We start from the raw sequence: 13250 nt of genomic DNA, 5'->3' as shown, positions 1-13250 counted from the left end.
CAAGTCTTCCTCTTTTCCTCAGTGGTCCCTGAACCTGCCACAAGCTGGGTTTAGGCCTGGCTGCTTCACAACTGGACACTTAGGGCAGCCCACATTCCAGCCTCTGCCCCCAGCCGCCGTCCATCGACCTCCAATACATTTCCCACATTACCACCAATTTAACCTTTCCTCCTGCTTCATTTCATCTTATTATTATTCTGCTCAAAAACCTTTGACAGCAATTCAACATTCTAATCAATAAACTCCAGACATTCAAAGTTTCTCCAATTCAGACCTCCTCTACTGCTCTTTCCTATGAGAACCCAATGGCTTAGCCAAAATGATCCATTTACTCTGCCCCCTAAAACTCGCCTTACCCTTTCCCACCTCTTCCCTTTTATCCCAGCTATTCTCCGCTGCTGCTGAAACGACTTCAGGATATCCTCGTTCTTTAAACCTCTCTCTAGTCCTAACTCTCCTCAGCCCAAAGCTACCTCTCACCTTTGACTCTGCATGTTGTCTGTATTATTCAAATGGCACTGTCTTGCTTTTCTCCATTTTGTGTAGGTGGGTTGTCTCTTTAGGTAGACTCTGGAGGTCAGAGATCAGCCATATCTAATTATTCTATACCTCTTCGATCACCAAGTCCAAAGCCTTACTGAGCGAGTGACAACTTCAGGTGTTTGCTATCCATATGAAGCTCAGAGCAGAAATTTTCCATCTTTAAAACACCTGGAAGCCTCCTCTCTTCAGCTGTTACATTGTGAACTCCATTTTTTATGGAGATGTCTTCAAAGTACGTACCTGTGATCTGGTTACTGGGAAGGTGATTGGATGATGATACATGGTACATTTCTAAAACCAGACAGAAAGAACCGTTGCAGAGATAGGGCTCCACATTTCAAAAACGGACATCTGATCCCTGGGTAGTTTAATCCTTATAGTTCGTCAACCCTTGGCAAAGTTTGGCAAAGTCGCTCAGTCGTGTCCGATGGTTTGCGACCCCATGGACTGTAGCCCTCCAGGCTCCTCTGTCCATGGGATTTTCCAGGCAATAGTACTGGAGTGAATTGCCATTTCCTTCTCCAGGGGATCTTCCCAACTCAGGGATCGAACCCTGGTCTCCTGCGTTGTAGACAGACACTTTATCGTGTGAGCCACCAAGGAAGTCCCATCAACCCTTAGTTACCTTTCAAATTAAGTGAGCTGTAATAATTTCTTAATGTAAATATTTTAAAGAAGTTACATTTATCTAACTGACAATGCAGGCCCTGGAGTCTTACTTCACTATAATGGACATCCATCATTCCAGCATCCTCCTTCATTGCTCCTTCTTCATCTATGTTGGGAGTAATTTTCTTGAAGGCTGAACATCCATTAGGGAATAATTCTGTGTAAATAAAAAGCAGTGAAGCAAATTTACTTTTTAAAAGTGTTTTGTAAATGAAAGACAGACTTACATGGATTACCTATCCTTAGAAAATAAACACATACTTTTGGGAAGGAACAAAGTCATAAGTGCAATTTTCTGTTATTAAAAAAAATTTTTTTTAAACCAATTATATCTATCTACTAATATCCTACCAATCTTTTCCCCAAATGATGAGCTCAAGGTACTTACAAATAAGTTTCATTCTCTGACTATCCCTCATCTGCAATGCTTGGTATAGTACAAGTTTCCTGACATGATCTATTTATTGAGTATGCCAAAGCCTTTGACTGTGTGGATCACAATAAACTGTGGAAAATTCTTCAAGAGATGGGAATACCAGACCACCTGACCTGCCTCTTGAGAAACCTGTATGCAAGTCAGGAAGCAACAGTTAGAACTGGACATGGAACAACAGACTAGTTCCAAATAAGAAAAGGAGTACGTCAAGACTGTATATTGTCACCCGGCTGACATCATGAGAAACTCTGGACTGGAGGAAGCACAGGCTGGAAGCAAGATTGCTGGGATGGCACCTGGTCCCATCACCTCGTGGCAAATAGACGGGAAACAGTGGCTGACTTTATTTTAGGGGACTCCAAAATCACTGCAGATGGTGATTGCAGCCATGAAATTAAAAGATGCTTACTCCTTGGAAGGAGAGTTATGACCAACCTAGACACCATATTAAAAAGCAGAGACATTACTTTGTCAACAAAGGTCCATCTCATCAATGCTATGGTTTGTCCAGTAGTCATGTATGGATGTGAGAGTTGGACTATAAAGAAAGCTGAGTGCAGAGAATTGATGCTTTTCAACTGGGTGTTAGAGAAGACTCTTGAGAGTCCCCTGGACTGCAAGGAGCTCCAACCAGTCCATCCTAGAGGAGATCAGTCCTGGGTGTTCATTGGAAGGACTCATGTTGAACCTGGAAACTCCAATACTCTGGCCACCTGATGCGAAGAGCTGACTCATTTGAAAAGAACCTGATGTTGCAAAAGACTGAAGGCAGAAGAAGGGGACAACAGAGGATGAGATGGTTAGATGGCATCACCGACTCAATGGACATGAGTTTGGGTAACTCCAGGAGTTGGTGATGGACAGGGAGGCCTGGCGGGTTGCGGTTCATGGGGTCGCAAAGAGTCGGACACGACTGAGCGACTGAACTGAACTGAATATAGTCTAAAAATTATTAACACTTTGATCCTGTGTATGTTTATCTTCTGTCACCTAAACAAAGAGGGCGTGTACTTTTCAGGTAAACATTGAATGAGCTTTTGTAATCATCTCTAGTTCCTAGTTTTACTGGAGAATTGGAAAAGTGCCCTAGGGCTTGTAAAGAGAGACAGGAAATAAAATAGATGCCAGGGATAAGGGATCCTCAGAGAAACAGGATGGGGCACTGGAACAACCAGAGCTTTTGAACTTAGACAGACCCAATTTTATCATTAACTGTGTGATTTTAGACATGTTTCTCTCTCTAGGACTGTATCTGGAAAACAGATGACTTATAAGAACTACTTATAAGAACTCAATGAAATGTAAAGTGTTTGGAGCGGTACCTAACACACAACAAGTGTTTAATAAATTTGTTTTACCAAAGCTACCAATAAGTAAACTAGGTTTCTGAAGATAAAATTAAATAATTGCTAGCAGTTGGTATAGCGACTGCAGTTGGACGACTGGGAGGTTAAGTAGTGAGCCCCAGCTGAAAACTATTGCTGTAGGATTGTGGACCAAACTGTTACCATCAAACAAGAGTCTGGGGATAGAAGGCCACATGGTTGCCCTACAGATTTTGCACTTAGGAACATGTCCAAACAATCTTGCTGTGCTTGCATTTACCCCTATATTAGTGGGTTGTCACTTTCAAGGAAAATTCAGTCTCCTTATAACAGAAGCTGCCAGTTAGTAGAAAATCACTGGTCGCAAAGGGGACAAACAGCTTTTGCCATCTACTGTTCTACAATCCAATAGTGATGCTTAGAAATGATGATGTTCTCACGACTAAATATTTGGTAAGCTTCCTGGTGTTAGAGGCTGGAGAAGGAAGAAGGAAGCTTTAAGAAAGCCAAACCTCATACTGAGATTCTTCAGCATTCTGATGGGAAAAGGGTCACATGGCTTGGTCTATGGGACACTCGTTGAGTAGCAGTGCATCGCGAGAACTTTTTGAAATTTAGTAGAAAACATCCCACTTGATTCATGAAGTGAAACGTTAGTTAGGCAGTTAAGGAAGAGGGCCCCCAAACTCGAGAACAGGTAAAGAATGTCGTCCTTAACAAAGAAAAGAGTCAACCCCCTGAAGGGCTCAGGCAGCTACATCCATGACTGGGGGAAAAATTCTGTCTACTCTGAGGATATTATTATTTGAAATGATTCCCACATCCAGGGTTTCCAGAAAAGGCCAGGATTCAGGAGAGGATAAAAAGGGGCCAAAGCATCTCAGGAAAGGGTCTTTCAAGGTGTATCTCAAGTAGAGGGAGGGTAAACTATGGTTCCTGCCAGAAACAAACAGATTGAGAGCTACTTTTGGACTCTCTGGTCTACATCATCTGGTGTACTCTAAAGGATTTTTTCAGCTTCAGAGTCCACTCTTCTTGCTAAATGCATTATGTTGATTCCTATGCCTGATGACACATCTCCAAATAGACAAGCACATATATATACACGAACACACACATATGCATATATATAAATATACATGTCCTTGTTTAAGTTATCAACACCCAACAAACTATCCAATGATAAGAGGACTCTTTTTTGTGGGTCTTCAAAATGCTTGGGGAAAACTTTGATTCCCTTTAGTCTTGTTTCAGAGGAAACAAGTGACTAAATTTAGGCCAGTGTAAATGTGTGTGAGGGCTCTTCTCCAGCCCTATGGACCATTACGTCACATGGTCTTAAAGGGTCTGCTTTAAATCTTTCTGGAATGTGACCTGGATTCCTGATTCTGCCCTTCAGAGCTGTGGCTTCTGTTTTCCTGATGTTATCCTCGGGCGAGCAAGATGCAAAGTGTCCAACTAGACCACTACCTTGAGCACGAATGGTCCCGTGAACAAAGTGGAGGAGAGTTGGGAGGGTGGGAAAGCTACCCTTGCTAAAATAAGACTGCTAGTGAGAAGAGGATTAGCAACATAAGAGCCCCAGGTGGAGGGCTAAAGGGGAAAGGCTGTAACTGGGAAGGAACTGAGGAAAGGAAAAGCTACGCAGAACAGAAGCTGTCAGATCCCGGGTGTAGAGACTTGGGAAAAGGACCAACGTTACCCTATAAGGCATGACAAGAACAGACTCTATGGGAAAGGAGATTCCTTTTCCTGGGGTGATGGAGGAGCTCTACAGGCTTGAAACTTTGCTGAATCTCGGATGCTGTGTGGCGGTGGGAGAATGCACACTTGATTCTTGTCTACCCTGGGGGAAACAGCTGTGCACTGTCTCAGGAAGACAAGAGGAAGAGGTACAGGAGGCTAATCTCCAGAGAATGACACCTCGAACATGTTGAGGTTTGCAGACAAAGTAGAAGTAAGGAAATTTAGATCCGTTTTTTGATCACGTATTTTGGGGACAGGGAGTAACTAACACCTCCTATCACCGCTTAGAGGTAACTTAGGAAAAGGGAAGAAAATGTGATCCCTGAGATCTCTGGTACAAAGAGCCAGAACTCTGGCTGAAAGAAGTCTGCGGGTGGGGGTGAGGCAGGGCGCGCTGCACCTCTCTCCCCACCTTGCCTTTCAGTTCAGCGCCTGAAGCCTGAGAAGCAGGATCCAGAAATGGCCCCGTTCTGCTGTTCTGCGGTCCCCTCGGGATGCCCGGGGACCAGGTCTTGGCTCACTCAGCCCACCACCCAATGGCACAAACTAGTTTTTCCCTTAAACACTCTAAATAGGCGAACATCTGTCTCCAATGCGTCAGCTGTAGTGTTTCATTCCATCCTGATCAAAAAGAAAGCTTTATGATGACTTCAACAGAGATGGCATAGAATTTGAGAAAACTGAAAAATTTTGGCAATTGATATGTCAGAGATTTTGTTTTAATCATAAAAGATATTTGATAGACAGCAAAGGGTTCTACAATTGCTCTATTATTTTTGATAAATAAGTTTGTCTTAAGTGTAAATGGAATTTTTTCTGTCAGTCCTGGACTCAAATGTACTTTTATTTACTCTGAATATCCAGGTCTTACCTAGGTTATGGATTTCTCAGACTGGAAGACAGGTTAACAGATTAAGATTTTAACTTGTGTTTTAACACTCGTGGTTACATTGGCATGACTATGATACTTTAATCACAAAATTTACAAAATCAGGTGTTTCGGATCATTGGAATCAAAGAGGCTAAGGGAGAGAAACCCTAAGGATTTACTACTGCAACAATTTCAGAATAAGATTTTCTAGTTTAAGTGAGTAGAATTTTCCAGGCTTAAAAATAGATGGTACCTATAAATAAATATGTAAACTTCTCCTAGATTTAACATTACTTTTGTTAAAATGCAAAACATCCTTTTTTCCTACACAGAGAAGGGCTCTTTGATTTCTACGAAGGATAAATTCAGAAACAACAACAAAAAAACAACAACCCTTGAAGGTTTTGTAAAATCAGTATTTCAATGATCGGTTAAAAGCACTGTTTCCACTTCTTGAAACATGTCACATTGTTTGCTATTCAGGCTGGCTGCCTCAAGCTAATGTCTAAAAAAATTCACAGCAAATTTGTATATTTCAGTTCCTATTTTCTCCAATCCTAGAGTTATAATTCTAAAGCTTAAGAACTGATAATGGAGACAAACAGTTCTTGATTTTTGCTTAGTTTTAAGGTTTTTGCCCCTCTGAAAATATTCTAAGGAAATACTTTAATATAGTTAACTATCTTCAGTATCTAATGGGTGTAGGTTTCTACTTAGTAGACATAAAACTCTTATTTCAAATTTCTACTAATTGAAAAGATGAGATAATATTCAGCTAATATATCTGAAAGACACACCTAAAACCTTAATTAGTTGTGTTTCAGTTCAGTTCAGTTCAGTCGCTCAGTCGTGTCCTACTCTTTGCGACCCCATGAATCGCAGCACGCCAGGCCTCCCTGTCCACCACCAACTCCCGGAGTTCACTCAGACTCGCGTCCATCGAGTCAGTGATGCCATCCAGCCATCTCATCCTCTGTCGTCCCCTTCTCCTCCTGCCCCCAATCCCTCCCAGCATCAGAGTCTTTTCCAATGAGGGGTTTCATATTTGTTAGTTTATTTTTAACTGCAGGTATGTAATTTCAGTATTTGGTTTTCTGGCAATTTCACAGGCATACCAGTGATGTAGGGAAAAGAAGCCTCAAACAAGGCCTTCTTTTGATACTTAATCTTGTTCTCCACTTTAAAAGCACATATGTACTAAAAAAAATTACTGCTACTGCTGCTGCTGCTACTGCTAAGTCGCTTCAATCCTGTCCAACTCTGTGTGACCCCAGGGACGGCAGCCCACCCGGCTCCCCTGTCCCTGGGATTCTCCAGGCAAGAACACTGGAGTGGGTTGCCATTTCCTCCTCCAATGCATGAAAGTGAAAACTGAAAATGAAGTTGCTCAGTCGTGTCCAACTCTTAGCAACCCCATGGACTGCAGCCTACCAGGCTCCTCCGCCCATGGGATCTTCCAGGCAAGAGTATTGGAGTGGGGTGCCATTGCCTTCTCCATCTGTAAAGCAATTATCCTTTAATTAAAAAAAAAACATTAGAATGAGATCTAAAAAAAAAAAGCCAAAACAATATGCAACTTGTAACAGATTTATTGGTAACGATGATAGAATCCCGGGATGGTGCTCCTTTCTGGCTATTTCCTTAGTCTACTTTTTTAAAGGAATAGGGTAGTGTTTAGAAGCATGGACTCATTAAATTGCCAAGATCAGAATCCGGATCTGCTACCAACTAGCTGTGTGACATTAAGTTCCCTGTGAGCTTCACTTCTCTCACTTGAAAATGGGAAACATAGAGACTTCCCTGGTGGTCCGTTGGTTAAGACTCCGCACTGGCAACGTGAGGGGCCTAGGTTCAAAGGGGCCCAGTCAAGGAACTAGATCCCACACGCTGCACCTAAGAGTCTGCATGCCACAATGAAAAGATCCTGCATCCCGAGAACATCAAAGGTCCTGAGTGCTGCAACTAAGACCCATGGAGCTAAACAAGGAAAAAAAAAATTAATGGGAAAAATAACAGCATCTACATCACAAAGCTAGTGTGAGAATTACAGGTCAGTTCTCATTTGTACTTTTACTTTGATTGAGGTTTAATTTACATACAACAAAATTTACCGATTTTAAATTTATCATTCAATGATTTTTAGTAAATTTACAGAGTTGTCCATATATTACAATCTAGTCACTCCCATCATTTCAAAATGATCCGTGGTGCCCATCTGCAGTCCCCTTTTCTACCTCCAGTCCCACAATAAAAAATGAGCGAATATTTCTAAATCACTTAGGATAGTACCTGTCATCTACCAAGAGATGTCTATTACATCAATAAGAAATGTCTGAACAGGAGGAAGAAATACAATGCAAACCATGAAACCAAATGTCTTATTTACTGGCATAATAAAAAATTAATTTGGGTTGCATTTTAACCAGAACAAACTTAATTCTTCATATAAAGATACTGCACTTTATTTCTGATTAGTATGTAATTTAGTTTTCCCTTATAAGCCTCTTTGAAAAGCACAGGCCTGGTTTCCATAGTAAATCTGGAGGCCTGAGCAATTAACTGAATTACTTTGAGAAGGGGAAAGAAAAGAAAAAAATCTGTGTAACTCAGATGAAAAGCCAGCAAGTTTTCACTTGTGACTTCTCCCACTACTGTTACCTCACATCATGGTTATATGGGCTCCCCTGGTAGCTCAGCAGGTAAAGAATCCTCCTGCAATGCGGAAAACCTGGGTTCAGTCTCTCAGCTGGGAAGATCCCCTGGAGGAGCAAATGACAACCCACTCCAGCATTCTTGCCTGGAGAATCCCAGGGACAGAGGAGCCCCTTGGGCTACAATCCATGCGGTCCCAGAGAGTCAGACACAACGGAGCAACTCAGCAAAGCACATAGTTATATAGTGTTTCTTCAAAGCTCTCTAACATCCATTATCTCATTTTACACCTTCAACAACCCTGCAAGATAACTGCTTTCAATTTCTTCTTCTTCTTCTATTTTTTTACTCCTAGCAATGATGCTTTGTACTGAGAGGCAAGCATCTGAGTAAAACCAACAAGCACCTGACAACGGAAGCCAGCCAGCCAGCCTGCCTGGACATCTTCTGGCTTCACAAGACACCTCATTTCAATGGGTATTTGGATAAACAGACTCAATCATAATTTGGGCTAAAAATGACTGGATATTTTCATAAAAGTATGAAAAAACCCTGTTTTTAAACACAAAAATAACAGAGAAGGAGAATAAGGAACAAATTATTAACAGTCCAACTCTCTCATTTTAAGGCTGAGTCTCTGTGATTTCCTGAGGTCATTCTAGGTCTTTCACCCAAGTTTCCTGACTGCTCACTGGGGGCTTTTCTACTGTACTAAGCTTCATCTGCCTAGTTATCTTTTGTGTATTTTCTTTGCAATGATACTGACTGAATTCTACCTTTTCATTTTTACCTTGAAACACTGAGTGAAAAATGGTATGGTATATAACACTGTTAGGGAAACTTCGGTAGCAGTATTTCCTTCAAGAAGTGCCTGATGGAAAATGTTTGCTTCAGTTGTAGAACCTGAGATTTTTTTAAAAAGGAAATTAAAACTGTATGACACAGGGATTCACGTAACAGTTTGGAATGACTTTCTCTCCCAAAGACTCAGAGAGAGAGACAAGCAAAAAGACACCAGGCTCTCAGTACCTGCAGACTTAACGAGTTTCGCTGTATTTACTCCTTAATCAAATACGATCTGGGTTAATCAATTCTGCTATTGTTTACTGCAGCTCTGTATCAACAGCTCTGTAGCAAATAAATAGGTGCCTACTTCTTTGTAGACAAGATGTGAGTGATGATCTAGGTATGTACCTAAGAAATAACGTGGGAGGCATTTTAGGCTGTGCTGCTCATTATATGTGCAAAAATGAGAAATCATAGAAAAGCAGCTATGTTATGTACAGGGGTTCCCTATGGCCTGATGTTTTCAATGATGCCAGTGGTGTGAGACTTGTTTCTAAATCAGAAGGAAAACAAAGCATCTGGGCCAACTGAAAGACACAGGTTTCATACATTGTTACAAGAGACAAAGAGCAAAGCTGAAGGCTGTAGCCCTCCCATGTTTTTTTGAAAGGTCCTGAATCTAGTAGCTCAGCATCCATCTGCTCAAGACATTTGTGTTTATTATAAGTCCATATCGCAAAGCCAGTTCTGCTTGCTTCCTCTTACGCAACCTCTAAAGGACTGTCTGGTGATGAACATTCTCTCACTCTGACTTTTTATTAAGATTTGCTTTCAGAGAATAGCTTTCATTTATATAACCCTCTAGCTTCCTACTGAACTTGTTAATATTTCAACCTGTGTGAAATATGGCTTTGTCAAAATAGCATTTACCTCTGCAGACAGCTCAGCATGGGTAACCCCTGAAAAAAATCACTAAATGAAAAATAGTCATTCTAAACAAATATTATATAACTGTTTTATTCAGATTCATTATTTTCATTGAAGTACAGATAAAGGATATTGAATGTAAAATCACATAATTATAATAGTTCTATGAGAATATTAATCTCCTTCATATTAAACTAAGAACTCACTATTAACTAAAATTGCCAGAATAATCCATGCATATTTGATCTTATATTCACATATGATGAAATGACTACAGAAACAGATATGCAAATGTATCGATGTATGTAAAATGATCTCCAGCTGTACTGGTGATTTAGGTTAAATAGTATTAATGTCTGTTTCAAATGAGTACCCTACCTACATTTTGCACTGACTGTGGTGAAGTGTAAATAAACTTTCCAGGCTATTAAGATGCTGAAGCCTGGCCTGCATTATTCCTGATCTGTTTCACAGAGCTGGCATGGTTTGCCATTTTCAGGTTACTCTGAAGTGTTTTGACAGCCAGGCATTATGCACCCTAAAATAAAGGTTAAAGTTACGAAATGAAGTTCTTTAATACTGTATCTCAATGTTAGATTAATTAATAAATGACTAGATTTCCACATAAACACTGTGCTACACTCAATATCCTACCAACTATTACTCAGCGTAAATGAGACATCACTGGAAACTGTATGATGCTTACTATGTATTTAAAATAGCTTATATTATAAGAATACAAGTAAGGAATTTAGAGAAATTTCTTACTTTCCTTCCTCTCCTCAAAAATATCAGAGTAGAGTGGACAATACTCCAATAATTTTCCGTCTTTTTCTCAGGAGATAAGGAAAGGCAAGAGTCAGAGAAAACAGTGAGAGGGACACTCAGAGACACAGGTTGCATGCAGGGGTGGGGGGTGGTTTCCTGAAGTTAGCTGTTTAAGAATGAGGCCTATCCAATCTGTCTCTGGGCTGGAGTTAAACTTGGATCAGAACTTTTTTACTCGATAAACATGTTTATTCCCACATTTTTATTTTGTTCTCGTTGAATTTTAGGGTTTCATTAAAAAATTAACAACTGGGTAATACAAGCACTGAGGAAAAAGCCTTTGTCCATCCTCTACTAAACACAGAGGGCAGGTCAGCAGAATCTCAGTGATTAAGATTGATGGTGGTAGTTACCATAGCAGTTCCCAACCAGTTCCCAGTGCTGGGGAGACACTAGAAATTGTCATCTGAATTATTAGGATGTCCCAGAGACTCAGCAATAAACCCCATCCAAACTACCTCTTTAGTTTTTCCAAGTGCTATGAAAGTGATTTTAAAAGAGAAAACAAATCTATTTAACTTCCTTTAATGACTAACTCTACCTCTGAAACATATCTATTCGAAATAAGCACGTAATCTTTTCCTTAGGGTCGCACAAACGTTTCCTTAAGTATTTATTCCACTAAGACTTACACAGCAAAAAGAAGAAAGAAATAATATATAGCATATGTCTCAATTGCTGTTGGGGACTTCTGTTTACATTAGTAACTGAAGTGAGTATTGATAGGTTGTAAACATAAATACTGCTGCTGCTGCTGCTGCTGCGTAGCTTCAGTCGTGTCCGACTCTCTGCGACCCCATAGACGGCAGCCCGCCAGGCTCCCCCGTCCCTGGGATTCTCCAGGCAAGAACACTGGAGTGGGTAACAAAAGTACAGACCTGACAGTTGTCTTCACTTGATGCCTTCCCCTGGATCTAGCCCTTTCTCACGAGCTTCAGTAGAGACAAGCAACTGTTCTAGGATTAAACCGGAAACTGTGCACATCAGTCTAACCATGACCTTCTGGAAAACTTTTAAAAATGTATCACTTCCCATCAGGTTAATTTCAACTTTGAGTTGAGAAGCATTCAATAAATCATGGGTATCTTAAGGCTAACTCAAAAGGAAGCATCTAGGTTTTGCATGGCATGATTAAGACTGCCCTCTGTTGGAAGAGAAGAAAACAAGAGGAAATTGCAGTGCTATGGGAATTACCTTGCTATGATTCTTTGCCCCATGTATCTAAAGTGAACCAAACACACTCTAGGAAGAACAACAGTAGCATCTTAGTCCTATATTACCATACTTTGCATTTTAACAAATAATATTTGAAAATTCATGTGTTAGGCTCTTCTATCCCTGGAATTCTCCAGGCAGGAATACTGGAGTGGGTTGCATTTCCTTCTCCAGGGGATCTTCCCGATCCAGAGTTTGAACCTGGCTCTCCCGCATTACCTACTGAGCCACCAGCAAAGCTCTAGCATGGGTGGCAACACTAATCAGTTACAGAATTGCCAGTTTTGGAATGGGCGACTAAGCAATGTTGCCTAGACGGAGGGGTGACAGGGAGGAAAGAGTGCGTGGCTTTTGACTTTACGTCCAACTTTCTAAGGACCATGGGTATTTGTGCTTTTCCATGATTATAAAATACTGACTGTCAGGAAGAAAGATGCTAAAATTGGGTCAAATTAACTTGTTTCAAAAATAAACCAAGGGGTAAGTTTCCCCACCCCCGCCTTTTGGGACGCACTTCAGCTCCGTGGGGCTTTCCCAGAAGTCATTGCGTTTCCGGTCTCTCGAATCTCCGGTCCGGCACAGGGTGCCTTGAAGGCGCCATCTTCCCTTCCATGTGCCTTCGCTCTTCTCCGCAAAAGGAGGCTGGTGTCTCCTTCCAACCCCCCAACTGCACCCTCCTGTCCACCCCGAGCTGTCTTCGATCCCTCCGCTTTTCCGCCGATCGCCCACTCAGTGCCCTGAGGCCGCTTCACAGGTCTGTACGAGAGTTTAAACTGTCATCCCGTCTGGGGCCCTTCCGCCATTTTTTGGTGGTGCCTGTCTCCACTGTTTCCCAACCCCAGTCAGGGAATCAAGATGAAGGCAGGGGACATGGGTGAAGAAGACAGGGAAAGTGGGCAGAACTCTTCCGAAGGAGATAAAATACAGATTAGCCTCTGTGATGTGTCTTCTGACGATTTTAAAAAAACCTGGCAAACACTAAAAGAGCTCCATGACCGAGAGCCACGCGGACTGCAGGGGAAAGGAACCAGTTTGAGGAAAGAGCGATTGTCAGACGGGAGGTGGACAGGCTCCATATCCAGAATTAAAGAGTTTAGGGAGCAGCGGAGAGCCCTGAATGACCCTATCCATGACCTGAGAGGTCAATTAAACGCGGAAGTATGTGATCGCACTACATTAAACGAAACGGACAGAAATACGCTACAGCAAGAATCTTATGGTATCCAACAACAAAATCTGAAATTAACCAGTG

The 13250-nt window shown here is 41.4% G+C and overlaps 1 protein-coding gene across 1 annotated transcript in view; it reads right to left on the bottom strand.

The window, feature by feature from the left end:
- LOC138071584 (dedicator of cytokinesis protein 11-like) overlaps positions 1 to 12599 on the bottom strand; it is a 37423-nt gene extending 24824 nt beyond the window's left edge. The window contains 3 exon segments of the mRNA XM_068963099.1: positions 1263 to 1369; positions 4618 to 4676; positions 12547 to 12599. Coding sequence (XP_068819200.1) covers positions 1263 to 1369; positions 4618 to 4676; positions 12547 to 12599 — 219 coding nt within the window.
- Positions 12600 to 13250: the final 651 nt, after the last annotated feature.

This window comes from Capricornis sumatraensis, chromosome X (assembly GCF_032405125.1).
Source record: "Capricornis sumatraensis isolate serow.1 chromosome X, serow.2, whole genome shotgun sequence".
Taxonomy (NCBI): Eukaryota; Metazoa; Chordata; class Mammalia; order Artiodactyla; family Bovidae; genus Capricornis; species Capricornis sumatraensis.
The sequence above is the reverse complement of the archived record's forward strand: the minus strand, read 5'-3'. Positions and strand labels throughout refer to the sequence as shown.